At 38.9% G+C, this 18,635-nt stretch overlaps 1 protein-coding gene across 3 annotated transcripts in view; it reads left to right on the top strand.

Moving 5' to 3' along the window:
- The window catches only part of DNAJC6 (DnaJ heat shock protein family (Hsp40) member C6), a 121,765-nt gene extending 106,391 nt beyond the window's left edge, over nucleotides 1–15,374 (top strand). For all 3 annotated transcript variants that reach the window (XM_074265733.1, XM_074265735.1, XM_074265734.1), the window contains exons 14-19: nucleotides 1,912–1,980; nucleotides 2,809–2,943; nucleotides 4,517–4,780; nucleotides 6,314–6,456; nucleotides 9,659–9,835; nucleotides 13,002–15,374. In XM_074265733.1, coding sequence (XP_074121834.1) covers nucleotides 1,912–1,980; nucleotides 2,809–2,943; nucleotides 4,517–4,780; nucleotides 6,314–6,456; nucleotides 9,659–9,835; nucleotides 13,002–13,103 — 890 coding nt within the window. In that variant the 3' untranslated portion in view covers nucleotides 13,104–15,374. The remainder of the gene's footprint in view (nucleotides 1–1,911; nucleotides 1,981–2,808; nucleotides 2,944–4,516; nucleotides 4,781–6,313; nucleotides 6,457–9,658; nucleotides 9,836–13,001) is intronic.
- The last annotated feature ends 3,261 nt before the right edge of the window (nucleotides 15,375–18,635 follow it).

Raw genomic sequence — 18,635 nt, 5'->3', positions numbered from 1 at the left:
TAAGCTTCCTGAGGGCAGATACTGTTTCACTTTTGTTTTGTTCTCTGCAGTGCTTGTCACGGCATTTGACACCTAGCAGGTGCTTAATAAATGCTTGTTAATATGATGGAGTTAAAGAAGAGATGTGACCATGTTTTATTAAAGTGTGTTACAGTATGAGAATCTTGAAGGGTTAGAGATGGAAAAAAAAATCTTTAAAGTCACATGTTTTTATTTTTCAATTAATTAATCAGATATTTATTAAGCACCTACTGTGTACCAGGAGCTACAGATCCACAAGCAAACATCAAAAACACAGTTTGTTAAGGAGAAATATTGGTGGAGATTGTGTATGTGTGTGTGAATGTGTGTATGTATCTAGAAATAGCTCCAGAGTAATACAAGATCAAACCAAGGTCACTACTGAGGAAAGAGACAATCTAGCTCTAAGCTGAGCTAGAAAAGATTTTCCCTAAAATGTTCTCTAGGGAATAAGAATATTTCAAACACCAAAGATGCCCCACATTGTGGGGAGAGCTGCTTCAGCCCAGCTGTTCAGGTGGAGGGGGAGGAGGGAGAGGGCACTTTGTTAGAATGCTTTGCTCCATGTTGAAATGGATAAGATTATTTCTGCACTCTCTCTCTCTCTCTCTCTCTCTCTCTCTCTCTCTCTCTCTCTCTCTCTCTCTCTCTCTCTCTCTCTCTCTCTCTCTCTTTCTCTCTCTCTCTCCCTCTATCCATCCATCTCTGTCTATCTGTCTATCTGTCCTGTCTATCTATGTATACATTTATCCATCTCTGTTTGTCTATCTATCTACTGATTAAATTATGTTTCACCACATGCACACCCAAATTTGGAGAGAAAGTGTGATAAAGTTCATAATGAATGTGAACGTAAAAAGAGCTGGGTTAAAGTCTTGCCTTTGTGACTGGGGACCAAGAATTTAATCCATCTAGATCTCAGTCTCCTCATCTGCAAAATGTTACCTCCTAAGGTGAGAGTGAGGATCAGATGAAATCACATGTAAAGCACTTTGCAAAGCTTTTAACTGCCATATTAATATCATCATCATATTCATCATCATCATCCTGGGCAAGTCACTTCTCTGCCTCAATTATCTCCTCTAAAGAGGACAGTTATACTACTTTTACCTCACAGGGATGTTGGAAGAATCAAATGCCATGATTTGTATAAAATGTTTAAAAAAATCAGAAAGTACTATGTAGATAAGACTTGATGTTATTGGTATTACTATTTATTATAATCCTCATATTATTATCATCATTAAAACTTTCCATAAAATGTAATATCCATATTATTATCATCATCATTAAAATCCTTCCTGAAATATAATCCTGAAAATATTTAAACTAAACATCACAAAATTGGTGATAGCAGGAGGAGCAATAGCACCTATTAAGCTATAGAATACTTTTAGAACATTAATGTGCATTTTATAAACCTTGATTCTACATCGACTTTATATATATATATGTATATAAATATATATATATATATATACATATATATATGTGTGTATATATATACATATATATATACATATATATATGTATATATATATATAAAAACTCATAAGGAATGGAGGCAGTCTTACACTAGAGTAGTTTTTTACTCAAAGAAAGTCTCCTTTATCTTTAATGAGTCATGGATGGACTTTTTGATCTGATTTTTGCTGCCATTTTAAATTGTCTTCATTTAAACAATTTTAGGCCTTATCCACATTCTTACTTCTTTTGGACCTCTTTTCTTTACTCCTCTGGGTGCGTCTGTTTCAAAGGATCTGGCTTGGCATCTGAGCCAGGCCCTGGTTCAATCATGCTTAAGGCTAAAACAACACCTGGAGTCTCACGTGGACTTTTAAAAACATTAGATAAGGGAATAATGATGTGTTGTGTTCTTTCACTTGGCAGCTTCCAGCACACCCACTGTCTCCATCCAGCCAGATGTTTCAGGAGGTTGGGACTGGCCCAGTAAACCAGGTGATCATCCCCAGATTTAGCATTCGGGCTCTGTTTGATTTTTGAAACGATGTCCAAAAGATAAAGAAGTGTTTGTAATGTGTAAAAATGGGCCTTTCTAGATTGAGCTGAATTTTCCCAGAAGCATACCAGCGAGAGATCAGTGGCTACCGCCATGCATGACAGTCAGGATTGATCTAGTGAATTCTCAATGGGCTTAGAATGGTCAGATAAACCTAATTAAGGAAAGTTTAATGGGGCCAAATGTAAAGTCTTGCAGTTGAGTTCCAAAAACCAGCTGCACCAACATATACAGGAGACATGTAGTTGGACAATAGTCCATGAGATAGAATGGTGATCATAGAGTTCTTTAAACTCTACATGAGTCAACAATTTGACAGTGGAAAGAACTAAGAAAGAACTAAAAAACGATTACAGATTGAAGCAAGGGAAGCATAATGTCTATGACTAGGGATGTTATAGGCTCACTGTATTCTCCTTTAGCAGAAAGTTATTGTATTCAGTTCTGGCTACTGTATATTTGAGAGTATTGATAAATTGGGTCATGGCCACTAGAGATTAGGCCATGTGCAATTGTCTGAAGAATCTGGAGAAAATGGCACTATATTCCTTTCTACCCTTTTCCACATGCTGTAAAGACAGAAGGCCAATTTAACAACTCACTTATGAAAATCATTCAAAGTGTTTGTTCAGCGACCTTGTACGAGGTCATCAAATCACGTTTGTGATTCTCCTACAAGGTCATGTTGATGACAACTCTTCTTAGGGACAGACTGCAAATCCCAACTGTTGCATGGTTAAGTTTGATGTGTCTACTTTCCTCTTCAGGTGGATTTGGAATGGGAAGCAAGTCTGCGGCCACCAGTCCCACGGGCTCGATACACAACACCCCCACGCATCAGAACAAACCACAGTCTCTGGACCCGTTTGCTGACCTTGGCACACTTGGGGCAAATTTAGCAGGTTAAGGTCAAAATAATCACTTTTATGGATGAAAAATCTTCCATTATGCATCTGTCTTACATTATGTAAGATCAGAAATTTGTGTATTTCCAGGGCATCATGCCTGAGGCTTTTGAGGAGAGATTCCTAGTCAAAAGCAACTTCATAAATAATTTCTAGCCCCCAAACCTTGCTTCTGAGAAGTAGGAGTTTATTTAGGAAAAGTATCCCCTTCATTTCTTCTTGAGAGAGACCAGGTTGATAAATGTTTGTCGGGCTGTGATTTGTGTTGTTTACAAATCAGGTGGACTTCTATGGAAAGCATCTAGCCAGTGATTTGATGGGTTGAATTAACCCTGTAAGATCATTTGGAAGGAGAGGGTGAGGGACTATGATTTCATTGATAAAGAAACTTCTCCTATCTGAGCAGTAATTCTCTGAGATCTACCGAGAGCCCTCAGAGGTTAAGTGAACCAGAATGTATCAGAGGCAAGACTTGAATCCATGCCCTTCTGCTTTGGGGTCTGGCTCTCTATCATGCCTGTCTTGGGTTTGAAGGTAAGGAGAAGTAGATGGGAATTTGTTGAGCCTCTGACAAGGTGGCTTCCTCCCTCCCTCTTTCTGGTTATTGCTATGATAAAATGAGAATATAAATAAAAGGTCTGATGTGATGGGAGTGGGGAGAGGGGACTGAAAACAAAAGGATAAATTGGGAATCAAGAGATCTGTGTTCAAATCCTCTCTCTGCCATTAACAAACTACCTATCTGGTTCCTCTTTTAGCTTCTCACTTGGGTTAGATGACTTTGAATATTGGCTGCCTTTGAGTGCTTGTTGTATCCACCCTAGTGTCCAGTTAATACTCCAATGATTGAGAACTGATGGCACTCAGACCTTATGTCTGAGCCAGGAACTGTCCTGGGGATGCAAAGATAGAATGGGATGCAAAGACAATGCATGCCCTTGAGACAACTCAGATGTGTACACACACACACACACACACACAAGGATGTACAGACCATACACAGGAAATAAATAAGAGATCCTATAAAGAGGATAAGTTTTAGTCACTTGAGAATCAAGAAAGGTGTTCTACTAATTGATGTAACTATATGAAAAACATAACTCCTAAGGACATTCTCCACATTAATATTTTTATTCCCAAGCATGTAATTCACACATTTAAAAGATTTCATTGATTCATGGACACAAATGGGATTGGTTAATATACATTGAAAAGAAATGAATAAGTGCTATTAAATCATGGATTTGGAGATAGGATCAGGGTTCAAATCCCCGTTCTACCGCATGCTTCGTGTGACTTGGGGACATTGTTAATATATTTCTTGGTTTCATTCCTCATGTATAAAATAAGGGGTAGACCAGACAGATTCTAAATTCCCTCTCAATCTATAATTCTACGATTTTCTATGATAACAAGTTTAAGCGGGACACAGGAACAGATTTCTTATTTTTCCCTCTTTGAACCTCCTTTAATCAAGGTAATTGCTACTGAAATTATGGCATGATGAATGCATGAGTTGCAAAAATAGTCAAGAGATGGCCAAAATGTATACATTTTCTTTTTGTTGCAGGTAGTTCTTCATTTGCCAGCAAGCCCACCACGCCAACTGGGTTAGGTGGAGGATTCCCCCCTCTTAGCTCACCCCAGAAGCCATCTCCCCAGCCAATGGGTGGAGGATGGCAGCAGGGGTCTGGCTACTCATGGCAACAAACCCAATCCAAGTCACAGCCCAGCATGCCCCACGCCTCTCCCCAGAACAGACCGAACTACAATGTAAGCTTCTCATCAATGCCAAGTGGTCAGAACGACCGTGGAAAAGGACCTTCTAATTTGGGTAAAATCATTCAAATGGACTTGATGTTAGAGTGCATGTGTAGTGTTCTGATGTTCAAATTGAATGTGCGTAGGAATTGCTTGAGGGAAGAGGGGAGGAAGGAGAGACAAAGAAGAGAAAGTATTAAGGATGAGAAATTGAGGAAAACAGGAAGAAGAAAATTATTTCATTTCTGTGCTTTTAAGGATCCCTTAATTATTCTTTTGGGAAGATGGAGACTTGAGAGAGTTGGGAACTTCAAAATAGATTTTCTAATGTGGATTTGTTTCTGAATTAAAAGCCCATGCATGTCTTTTCTTTTGGCCATTTTTATCTTTTGATATTGAGATCTGTTGAGAGCCTTTGGAAAGCTTCTTAAAATGATACAAGAGGCATTTGAAAGCATATAAATGGACCAACAGCTGTAGCTCTAAGATGGTTCAGTGTAGGAATTCAGATAATTCCCAATGAAGTATGAAAGGAGGGTATATTAAAATAGTTACATCACAATGTAGACAGCATGCTGAATATAGAATCAGGAAGAAAGGAATTCAGATCTATAAAGTAATACCAGGATCACCTATCTCTCAGGGTTATTGTGAGGAACAAATGAGATAGTACACAGAAAACACTTTGTAAGCTTCAAATATCAATTAAAAACCTGCAGAACTTAGACCAAGAGAGCAGCAGCCTGACTTTATCAGGATCACATCATTTAGGGAGCTTTGAAATTCTGCAAGCTTTCTTCCTGAACTTTTAAAGCAGCAGAAAGACAGGTACTTGAGCCAGACATTCTTTCCTTAAGTGTCCAGAACTCATGGTTTACATATTGTCCAAAGTTCAGAAGTAGAATAGAAGAATTCACAAACAAAAGAAGAATGCTGCCATAAGGAGCTTTTATGATGACAGAGAAGCTGGAGGCATAAACTCAGAAGAAGAAAAATGACTAACAAATATTTATAAGTAAAGTCTAAAAGAAAAATGCAGCTTAGATGCAAGTCCAACTAGAATTCTTGAAAAAGTTAAGTACGTATTTTTTGTTTGTTTGTTTGTTTGTTTTAAAGCTAAAATGATTTTGAAAATCAATTAAAAGTTATGGAAGAAAGATGTGAAAAGAGGATATCTTGGAAGAAGAGATACTTAAGAAAAAACTTACCAAAATCAGAATTTACCAAATAGAAGCTAATGACTAAGATCTTTAATGAAATATAGTATTTTCGAGCATTCTTGAGGAGAAGTGAATAGGCAATATGGAAGGAGAGGCAATGAAAACAGAGGACCTTTTCTTGGAGCTTGACTCTATAAGGATAGGAAAATACATAAACATTGGCTTAAGGGAATGTCAATTCCATGATTCTGAGACATAAGATTAAGACATAATAGCAATCTCATCTTTGTGGAGGTAGGTGTAGCTATAGTTGTTTTGTGCCTTGTACAATATATATCAAAAGCCCTAATTTAGGAAAAATGTTCCTTGTGAATGTATGTGTGTTTCTTAGTTGGGGAATGCTACAATGAAAGAAGTAATTGAATTATCACGTTCTTATTTCATAGAGGGGAAATCAAAAGCAGCTGATTTTGAAGACCTTCTGTCCAGTCAAGGTTTCAATGCTCACAAAGATAAAAAGGGTCCCAGAACAATAGCTGAAATGAGAAAGGAAGAAATGGCAAAAGAAATGGACCCTGAGAAGCTGAAGGTGAGAACGGAGCTAAAAATAATTGGATGGTTGCATCTTGACCACCACATGTCTATCAAGCCTAAGGTTGCCAGTGCGATTTAGTAAAAAATAAATAAATAACTGGATTTGGAGAAGAAAGAGCATGAATTCAAGTCTCTGTTGCTCTGTGGGACAGGCTAGAGATGTACTACCATTACCACCATTACTATGAATTAATGTTTATACAGTAAGAGTGTTTTACTCTTACTTATGAAGTAGTTTGCCTGTTATTTCATGGAAGCCTCATGACAACTCTGTGAAGTGTGAAGGGTGCTATTATTATCCTTGTTTGACAGATAAGGAAATTGAGTCTGAGAGTAATTAAGTGATTCACTAAAGGTCAGTCAGTACCGCCAGCAGAATTTGAACTCAGGTCTTCCTGCTTCTTTGTGCCTGATTCCCAGTGTTCCTCTTCATCCCGATCAGCACCAGGTACACCCAGTGCCAGAAACCAGTCCCTTCTAGTCTTTCTGACAATCTCTCTGGTCTGGAAGCTCCTGACACTGCTATTCCTTCTGCTTTAGTTGCTATAGTGATCATTGCCAAGGCCCACTCCATGTGTACTCCAGACCAGCTCTCACCCTGATGTCACAGACCTTTTCTGCCAACCGCCTAATTTGTCTTGTATTTCACCTTTATCTTTTGTTGGATCCATTGCTCCAAAATCCTGTTTGAGGTCTTATTTTAAATTTGTTTGGAGGGAAACGGGAGAATTTAGCATGGGGCTGCTTCTCATCTTCCATCTGATCTGCTCAGATTTTATTCAAAATCCTCCTGATTTACTGTGACCAGATTCCCATGTTCTTTGGCTGTAAGTCTCAGATTCTAACTTCCCTCATTTCCTGCTTAGGCCGTGGTGAGAAGTGACAGCTCAATTTTGGGTTTCAAGGAGGAAAATTGCTCAGGAAAAGGCTAATTCTGCCCTGGGAATATTACCCTTTGATTATGGACTCTTAGCTCAGTTATCAAACACACAAGGACTATAATCTTCTCTTGACAGAGGGAGAAATTGAAGGTCTTAGAAGATTAAATGATTTGCAAGGGTGACACTGTGAATGAGTGACAAGCATCTTGTGTTTCCAGGTCACTTAAGAGAAAGAGACTGCAAAGTCTTGAGAAAATGATTTTGATATCATGCAGATAGTGAGAGGAGCAAGACAAAAAGCCCTTCAATTCTACTTTTCCCTGGGATTTCACCCCTGCAAGCTCTGGGGTCTTCCCATCATGGTGGAGCTCTCCTTGGTCTGCTGGGTTCCAGAAGTGAGAACTAGAATTAAATGTGAAAAAGCTCCGCTCTTCAAATGGATGTCTTTGGATAGTGGCCTCAGGAATGGAGGCCCACTCCTGGAATTCTCAGCCATTTTCCTCCATGAATCCTCCACTGGGGGGTCCATCTGATGTGCCTGGGCCCTATCATTCTCATTCTTAATGAGAGGAGGAGATTGATGGAGAATTCAATCTGATGATCCATGACATCCTCATATTCACAGTACGGCCAGCCCATCTTCTTTTGAGCATCTATTTCTTTCATCCCTTTTTCCAGTGCCTTCTTATTCTTATTTGTAGGATGTTGTAATGAGTTCACACCTACTCCAGATCACTCTCTACTTAATATTTGCCATTTATAATTTCTCAGAGACGATTTTGTTCCTTGACTCACAGTAATATAGCAGCATTGGTAGTCTCTGTTCCCACAGCGGAATCAGCTAGTTAGTTTAGAAGGCTTCAAGGAAAAGCTGGGTGGCCGCCTGTCAGAGTTTGGAATGGAATATTGATTAGACTCGTGGCCGCTGAAGTTGTTCTTGGTCTGATTCTGTGACTTATGCTGATTATAGCGGCGCGATGTTGTCTAAATCGACCCAGCTCTGGAGTCAAGATCCTGGATTCAGCTCCCACTTCTGACACCTTCTACCTCTATGACCTTGAGCAATTTACTTGATCTCCAGGTCTCAGCTCCTTCATATTTGAAATAAGGGAGCTGTATCTAAAATCATTCCGATGATTTTATTCCATGGGTGCCAAGGTTTTCATTATGAAAGTTGTCTTTTTATTTACTGTCTCTGAGCAGAATCACTTTCTTACTAGCTTCATTGAACATTGAATTTCTGTAGTAAAAACTTTTCTTTCTATTAAAAAAAAATAAATGTTTAGCATTTATTTCATATGGGAGCCATATGTTGAGAACTACTGTTTTTGATTACTGACAGTGACTTTCAAAGTTTTTAGAGTGATTTGAATCCATAGAACAGTATGCTTGGTGAAGCATCCGGATGTGTAGATGACGGCAGCTCTGAGTGTGAATGTTGCTCTTTTTCTTGCTAAGCGAAGAGTCAACACTAAGCAAGTCATTTAACTCTCTGAACCCCAATTTCCTTATCTAGAAAATAAGAATATTAATTCTTTCTACATACATATCTAATATGTGTCTCTTATATATACATATATCATATATTTCTGTAGATATTAATTCTATATAAATATGTACCTAATATATGAATCTATTAATTCTATATGTGTATTTAAATATATGTATTTATATATAGATATATATGCATATATCTATAATATGTATCTATATAATGTGTATTTTATAATATATGTATCTATATATCTAGCTATATAATCTCTATATGTCTAATATAGTTCTATATATATATATTAATTTTATATTGTCTAATGTATGTCTCTATATATCAATTCTATATGTGTATTTAAATATATGTATTTATATATAGATATATGTGTATATATCTATAATATGTATCTATATAACATGTATTTTGTAATATATGTATCTATATATCTAGCTATATAATCTCTATATTTATGTCTAATATAGTTCTATATATATATTAATTTTATATTGTCTAATGTATGCCTCTAGATATCAATTCTATATGTGTATTTAAATATATGTATTTATATATAGATATATGTGTATATATCTATAATATGTATCTATATAACATGTATTTTGTAATATATGTATCTATATATCTAGCTATATAATCTCTATATGTCTAATATAGTTCTATGTATATATTAATTTTATATTGTCTAATGTATGTCTCTATATAGTAATTCTATATAGGTCTATGCTGGCACTTAGCTCCCTCCTGGATAGTCCAGTGATCCTGGTTGCTGAATGAATGGATGCCGATTTCTTTTTCTTCATTCACAGATCCTGGAATGGATAGAAGGAAAGGAGAGGAACATTAGGGCATTGCTATCCACCATGCACACGGTGCTGTGGGCAGGGGAGACCAAATGGAAGCCCGTGGGTATGGCTGACCTGGTCACTCCTGAGCAGGTGAAGAAGGTCTACAGGCGGGCCGTGCTCGTGGTACATCCCGACAAAGTGAGTAGAACTGGAGGATGCTGGAAACAGGTTGCCCAATATTCTAAGAATGTACCCATGTCCTAGCTGGCTTTGTACCCTCATGCATTTTTGTTGTCATAAATCACATTGTCTCACATTCTCTAATACTCTGCCTCGCACATTTTGATTAATAAAGGAAAGAATGACATAATGAATAAATAAAGAAATCAAAAAAACACTATTAAGTGTTTACCATATACCAAGCCCTAGAGATAAAAATACAAAAATAAATCAGTTCCTGTCCTCATGGAGCTTATAATATAATAGATAACACATAGATAGGGGGAGTAGGCTGACTGGGATAGAGTACTTCATATTTCAGGCAAAAAAAGACTGATTATCAGCCAAGGTAGCACGGGTCCCAAGGAAAGAGCTCCAGATCTGAAAGGGTTAAATCTTCCATAGTATGATCGCTAATATGGAAGAATAGAAGACAGAGCCAAAGAAGATAGGATCTGTGATCTCATCTGTGAGATATTATTTGTAAGTTGCTAAGCACAGTGTCTGGCACACAATTAAGTGCTTAATAAATTCACATTCCTTCCCTTTTCCTCCCTTCCCCCAGCACCTGGCACCTTGCATATATTTCGCATGTATTCATCTGCATATATGATGTATTTTCCTGTAGAATGTAATCCCTTGAGGGCAGGGGCTGTATTGTTTTGCCTTTATACCCCTAGCATCTATCACAACATCTAGTACCTGGCTCATGTTTAATCAACACTTGCTGATCAATTGATTGACTTCCCCAAACTATAGTGAAGTCAAATTCATACCTTTTAAAATAATTTTAATAATAGAAAAATAATGATCATTCAGCCAACCAACATTTCTCAAAGACCTACTGTGTGCAAGCTGCAGAATTCAAAAGGCTTACAAAGGTCAGCTTCTCATTGATTTGTCCACGTGTGCATGTTGACAGCTGCCTTGTTCGGATATAGGGATCTGGAAATATGTTCAGGTAAGGGAAGATGGTTTGACCCGGATTTCACTGATGCTCCAGAACTTCTAGCTGAGGAAGCTCACCTTGGAAATAGAGTCTGCATCTTCTAATCTCAAAGAGTTGCCTTGAAAAGTATTGAATTTGAACTCAAATCCCCCCCCCCCACCCTGAGGCTGGGGTTAAGTGACTTGTCCAGGGTCACACAGCTAGGAAGTGTTAAGTGTCTGAGACCAGATTTGAACTCCGGTCCTCCTGAATTCAAGGCTGGTGCTCTATCCACTGCACCACCTAGCTGCCCCCTGAACTCAAATTTTACTGACTCTCCAAGTCCAGGATGCTATCCATTGCTTCACCTACATGCCTTCAATCTTTCGACAAGCTACTGCTTGAAGCTCCTAATTAGTCAGGATAATCAGTTATAAGAAAAAGCTACCAGAAATCTGTATGACACGATGAATGGAAACTCTTAGGAAAAGCAGGTCCTAATTCTTGCCTTCGGAGAAGCCCATTGTTAATGTTAAGTATAAAAAGCTTGAGAGATAATTATTGAATGATTTTTCTCTCACCGTTATGAAAAATGGAGAATGTTCTTTAGAGAAGGGAATATGGAACTGGAAGCCATGAGTGATTAGGAGAAAGAAAGTACCATGTATCTTTTTTAGTGGATACCCACTTCTTTATTAATGGAATCAACCAATCAAGGAACATTTATTAAGTATTTATTATGGACCCAGTACTGGAGATATACTGGAAGTAGAAACACAGGAGGAGTTCATGATGTCAGGAAGGTGACATACTGTTTTTTTAGAAACAAGAAGGTAGGGTGGGAATGGGAGGGAAGTGATCAGTTTTCTATTATGACCAAATTTGCTTTCTTTGTGGTTGTAATGGGGAGAAAGGGAAAGACCAGGGCTTTGGGTCCGGCTCACCATAATTTCAAGGAGTATGGATAAACACTTCCAGTTCCATGGTAACAGACCAACTACTGTATGTTGTGCCTAGTTAATAAAGATAATTCCTTATAACAAACTGCTGCTGACTCAGTAGGACGTGATGGGCGGAGTCTTGGAGGCAGGAAAACTTGGTTCTAACTTCTGCCTCTGTTATTTATCGTCTTTATAATTCTGGGCAAATCACTCCATCCCTTTGGGTTCAAGACAACTCTGTCTGCATTAGATCCCTAGAGTGAGGGAATCAGATTGGAAATAAATTTAGAAAAAATAGACAGTACCAAGCAGCATCTTCCCCACTCCTTAGGGGTGGCTGCTCCCAACTTAAATGCTTCTTCTTCCGCTCCCCCTGCTTCCCAGCTTCTCCAGACTCCATCCTATTCTCACAGTCTCTCCAGAAACACCGCTATGATGTTCTGGGGATTCCATTCTCCTCACACACACCCCAGTGAAATAAATGCTTCTTAATTCTTAATGTTGCTTGCACCCCTCTCAACAAGAGGGTAAGCACTATGAAGGCGGGGGATTTTTGGATTTTTTTCTTTGTGTCTTTAATACCAAGCATAATTTTTGGCAGGATTAAGTGCCGAATACTTGAATTTAATAAATATTTGAGTTGAATTGCTCTGAATATGAAGATTAAAACTCTAAATTTATCTTTGCCCTATTATTCTCTATAGTTGGGAATTCTTCTAAAGGGATGCAAATTTGGGTTTCGAAATCAATATTAGCATCAATAATATATTATCTCAACAATGATGTTGATAATTATAATACCCTTTAAAGTTTTTTTTTTAATTCATGGAATAAAACAAGCATCTCTATAACATAGTAAAATAATAAAGATGATTGCACAAAGCACATCTACTTGCTATTCCTTTTAAATAAATAATGACGTTATCATGTAAATTTCTTTTTTCTCCCATCCTCACTTCATCTGATTCTCTCAACAACCCTGTGAGACAGAGGCTTTTATCATCCCCATTTTACAGATGAAGAAACAGAGGCTGAGAAAGGCCATATAATTTTATTGGTATCACAACACCAATTAGGGATTAGGGATTAGGATTCGAAATCATATTTTTTTATCTACCCAGTTGCTTTCCAAAAAAAAGAAAGCAAAGGTTTCATGAGGAAATTTAGCAGTTTTTCTTCCTTAAAAGCTCCCTTATTGAGAACACAAGTTTTCCCAGAAACTGACCTAAGATTCTTGGTTTGTAACCAATTGTCTACTTCTTTTCTCTCCTTCTAGGCTACTGGGCAGCCGTATGAACAATACGCCAAGATGATCTTCATGGAGTTGAACGATGCCTGGTCAGAATTTGAAAATCAAGGCCAAAAGCCCTTGTATTAAGTTATTCTTTCCTCTGCCTCCACTACAGACCCAGGCTAATGCTTCTTTCTCTTGTCCCAATGGAGATTTTCACAGATGAACCCAAATGAGACATCCCCCAACAGCAAACACTTAAATTTTCTGCCGGTCCTTTCCCTGATGAATAAAGAAACAGGAGGCTAGGATTCTAGATGGTATCACCTTCAACCTTCTCGAATGTTACTGGCATGTGAGTGACATTGGAGATCCAATGACCATACTCCATCGCCCTAGGAAAACTGAGGTCGTATATACCGAACGGAGAGTTTTGATGTAGGGGGAGGTGGTGGGGAAGGAAGATGATATATACCCAACCAGGTATGACCTTCATCTCCTTGCTCAATAATTAGAGATAGAATTTTTACACTTTAGGGACAAGGGAGCAAATATTGGGTAAGGAATTCACTCTGATGGAAGATTCGATTTTGTCAGAGTTTGGTTTTTAGATCGCCTCACAAAGATGTCTTCCATGTCACTGGGTCAGACAGACTTAAACAGAACAAAACAGCTTGGATATCTACTTCTGCCTAGAGCATCATTCTTTATAGCTGTATTGGCCCATAAGCCTTTTGTGGCCTACTTGAAATTTAATGGGAAACTTGGGAAACGATTTAGCTCCCTTCCAGTAGCACGTGATTGTCACTTGATTTGACTGGGCAAATTAAAAAGAACAACACCTCAAAAGTTCCTGTACCTATAAAGAGGCTTAGAGTCTTCAGCTTTTGTTTAAGCTGTGGTTAATAATCGTTTGAGAAGCCTACAGTTGACTAATTTAATGCCAGATTAAGAGGAACTTTCTTATTTAAACTGGGGTGATAATGGTGGTGGGCTGGTCTATTGCCCCAAGTTTTTTATTCTAATCATTTTTCCTGGACACATATATTGTCCTTGGCTAGAAATAGGTTTTGAAGGAATTGGCCTTGTCTCCTAATTATCAGAATTTGCATTCAGAAGAAACTCTGCCTTTTATAGGTTCCTAAGGATCTGGAAAAAAATGCGAAGGGTCAGTACTTTTAAGCATCACTTAGAAAACTTCAGTTTACTTCCAAACCAAATCAAATGACTTGTCAGTGTTTCCTTGCTTATTATTCACCTGGGGAAAATCTAGACCTTTCCTCTCCATAGCTCCTTCCAGAGGGTTATTAATTGGTTTGAAAGGAATAGGATGCTCCAAAACAGGAACGTTCACGTGCTTTTGCATGGGAAAGCAACCAACAGAAGTTGCCTCGCCCTCCCTCAAGCTGGAGTTCAGCACAGCATTAAGAACAGTTGGTTTTCTCAAAAAGCAAAAACAAAAAACCGTCCTGGGTCAACCCAGTCTCACCTCCTCTTTCTTTACTTCATTGACAAAGTCCAACAGACAGACAAGAAGATTTTTGGGATTGGTTTGTAGGGAAATTTCCATCTCAAAGATCATGAAAATATTTCTCAAGTTGGTGTTTTTAAAGACAATCATTTTTTGGCCCATTTTTAATTTCCTTCCAGCACTCAAAATACTGAAAAAGCAGCATGTCAAAATACATCCTGTTTGATAGAACATCGCTCTTCCTCCTCTTCCTCTTCATCAGTGGGTTCCCTCCCCTTCCTCCTTCTGGTGTATAGGGTCCATATTTATTTACTGCCATTGACTGATGATGTGAAACCTGCACATGATGTTATTCCCACCTTCCCTTCTATACAAACATAAAGCATCTGGGGTAACCATAACCAACTGGATGTTATTTATTAACCCATTCAGAAATAATGTTTTGGTCTAATCTGTGCTTGTCCTCTTTGAAAATGAAATGTGAGCCACAGTCCTGTGAATTGTTTTGTTCTCATCCTCATCTTGTAGATATCGTGTGACCGACGCCTATATAATATTACTACTAATAAAAGAAAAAGGATCTCCTGTGGATGTAATGTACATTTTGAAATGATAGAAGTCTATTAGCTTTGTATCATGTATGGGATAACCCACCAGTGTCCATAGCTCCCAACATCATTACCTTTATGTACTCAGCAAAGAGAGAGAGGCTCTTTCCCGACCTGAAATGTTTGGGTTCCCCGCCGCCATGTTTGCTTTCGGATGCATTAAGATTTTGGACCCCCGGCTGATCTCGAAACTCTTAATTTACATGGAACAAGAGGTTTTTGCATTCCTTTTAAACATTTGGTAGCGACAGCTTGCTGATGTTCAGGTCAACTGTTCACTAAGGAAAAAAATATTGTAATATATATTTTTTGTAAATATACTCTACACAATGAAATGTGTGATTGGTCTCAGACGTTTGTAATATATATCTATTAAAAAGCTCAAACAGTATTTGTTATAAACTCAAGGCATGTTTTGTGCTTGTGGAGGTGAAGGGATGAAAGCTAGTTAGAGCTGGCTAGAGCTCTGTTGGGAAGAAGAGGGGGAGGAGACCTGTTTATACAAAAAAAGGGGACCTTTCACGGGATCCTTGAGTTGTCCCTTCCACGCGGGACAGGCACATTCACTCTAGGTAAACGGTCATGGACAAGCATTTATTAAACTCTATTTCTATATCAGATAGGGGTAGGGAGGTGATGCAGTGGATAGAGAACTGAGCCCAGAATCTGAAAGATCGGTGTTCAGATGAAGCTTCAGGTACAAACTCTCAGCAAGTCCCTTGACCTTGATTGCCTCAGTTTCCTCATCTATAAAATGAACTAGAAAAGGAATTGACAAAATACCCCAGTATCCTTGCCAAGAAAACCCCAAAGGAGATCATATGATGAAAAATGATTGAGCAATTGTATCAGACATTTGTGCTAAGCATTGAATAAACAAAGAAAAGGCAAAGGCAATGCCCTCTAGAAGAGTACAGAGTAGGTAGCAGATAGAATTAAGGAAGGAGTTCTTAATTTGGGGTCCACAGACCTCTAAGGAGTCTAGTTGGATGGATTTCAGAAACCCCATAAATTTAGATAAGGACTAATTACATTTATATTTCAGTTTAATTAGTGTTACTTGTCATACTATGCATTTAATTTATATACTTAACAAAAGGATTCTGAGGAGTCTATGGGCTTCAGCAGATTGATCACCAATGGAGTACGGATGTCGCAAAAGGTCAAGAACCCCTGTCTCAGAGGCTCCCTACATTGGAGCATTGGGACCATTAGCTGGCACCATTAGCTGGCACCTTTGGGCCTTTGGATCATGGTATGCTCTGGGCAAGTCGTGAAACTGCATCCCCTTCATTCTAGGAAGTAGGAGATTTACTGGACAGTTAATGAACAATTAATGACATGATGGAGTGAGCCTTTGAAGTCATAATGTCAGGACATTTTTCCTCTTCAGACCTCAGTCTGGTCCCTTGTGAGATGACAGAAGTTGGACCAAGATGATTTCTGGGGTCCTTTGTGGTTGCCAATCCTGTGAGCCCATGACTTGGAATGGCACCCAATGAATGGTGGGATTTCCTGCCATTGTTTCTTTTATTGGTGACCCCATCAAATGTTGGGTGCCAAACTAATGCTGTCAACTATTCACATAACAAACACTTATTAATCTTTATGACTATGTGACAGGCTCTGTATTAACTACTGGGGATTCCAAAAGAACAGCCAGAACCTTTACCCTGAAAATGCTGACTCAGTGAAACAACATGCACGCCACAAGCTTTAGTTTCCCTCATTTGTAAAATGAGTTGGACTTGACCTCTGAATTCCATTCTGGCTGAAACTCTGAGCATGTAAGTAAACACAGGATAATTTCTGGAGGAAGAGAGAACAAAGAGACACGGAATGGACCGGGACAGACCTTTTCTTGGAGGTAGCATTTGAAGTGAGCCTTTAAAAATTATTTTCGATTAATGAGAATTTTGAAAAATCCCTTTCATTTCCCTCTCATTTGTTCCCTCCCATCCCTAAGAAGAAGCAAATCTTTATGTGTTAGGTTCTTACTAAGTGCCAATGAGATATTAGGTTCTTACTAAGTGCTAAGTTGGTATTTGACAATTCTCTATTTCCGGTCTTTCCTGGGGAAGAGCTTGCATGATTAGGAGGAGCAAGTTCATTGGTTGAAGTAATTTTTCCCAGAAGCCCTTGAGTTATCCCACGCCCATTCTCTGGGAGGATAAAAGAGGGCCGCACTCCAGAGATAGGGAGTCTCTGTTCTAGGTCAAAGTTAAAGCTCTCTGGAGGAGAGGGAGTTTTGTCTGGACGAGACTTGAGGCTGCTCTCTGCAGGAAGGGAAGTCAGCTCTCTAGAGGAAAAAGAATCTGTCTGAGAGATTTGAGTGGACACAGCAGATCTCCTCCCAGAGAGCGATTGGCAGTGTCTGGAGACAACAGCACGTTACATTTATGGGCCAGCAAAACAAACTATAATACTGGCCACCTCCAAAAAAGAAGCGGTTCTAGCGGACCAAGGTGAGGGGGAGTACATGCCAGGTGAAGGGGACAGCCTAGGCAAAACCCAGGGAGATAGCAGTGTCATTGAAAGGAACCTGCAAGTCACCTTTTTCTCATGAGAATCCCTCACTTAATGACAATGATTCTGAAGACACAGAGACAGGTAGATAGATAGACTCAAGATAAAAGTTGTCGTACCCTTCACCTGTTTCCTTAGCTGTAAAATGGGATACTAAAAACACTTGCCTACCTCTCAAGTTGATTATGAAGGCCAAAGGAGGTAAGATTTGTAAAGTGCTTTATATTTAAGGGCTCATATTCATGGTTTGTCCCTTGTCTTCCCTTTCCCAAAGGCACGAGATTGGTCTAAAACAGGTTGAAAATGGAATGGTGAGAAGTCTCATCTGGGAAGAAGTCTTGTCTGGAGAGAATGTAGGGGAGTTGGGGAAGTTAGTTGCTACAAGATAGTGGAGAAGGCCAGGATTAGCGACTGAACTCTTATTTGGTAGGCATAGAGAAGGCACTGAAGGCAGAAGTAAACCTTGTCTTCTAAAAAAAAACTGGCAGAGTAAGGATTCAGTTGGATTGAGAAAACACTTGTTAAATGTTTATAGAATATAGAAAGTAGTGCAAATTAACATGAAGAAGAGGAGTAACAATAGCTCAGATCTGCAGAGATCTCTGGGAGGAGGTGGCCCCTGAGGGATGGTCTGGAGAAATTGGAGATTTTCCAAAGGAGAATGGTAGGAGGGCTCCCTAAATGTGGATGGGGAGTCTGCCTGTGTAGAGATGCAGGAAGTAAACAAGGAGGGGACTGGGAGAATGTCATATGGTCAAGAAAGAAAAGGACCACTGACCATATGGGACCATGAAGTAGATAGACCAGAAAGGCAATGGGGAGCAAGCCAGCTTCAGAGTCATGAAGACTTGGTTCAGACCCCATCCTCTGCCATCTACTGGCTCTATGATCATGGGCAGATGCCTTAATTACCCAGTGATTCAGGCAATGGGGCACTACTATAGGATTATAAATTTCAGAACAGTAGAAACAGCATTTTTTTTTGCTTGGGTCAACCAAAAAGATAAAGCTCTTCTTTTAGAAGAAGCGTCTCTGGAAATTGCCACTAATGCTGCAAGGAAAGATGGGCCATCA

Source organism: Sminthopsis crassicaudata, chromosome 4 (assembly GCF_048593235.1).
Source record: "Sminthopsis crassicaudata isolate SCR6 chromosome 4, ASM4859323v1, whole genome shotgun sequence".
Lineage (NCBI taxonomy): Eukaryota > Metazoa > Chordata > Mammalia > Dasyuromorphia > Dasyuridae > Sminthopsis > Sminthopsis crassicaudata.
The sequence above is the reverse complement of the archived record's forward strand: the minus strand, read 5'-3'. Positions and strand labels throughout refer to the sequence as shown.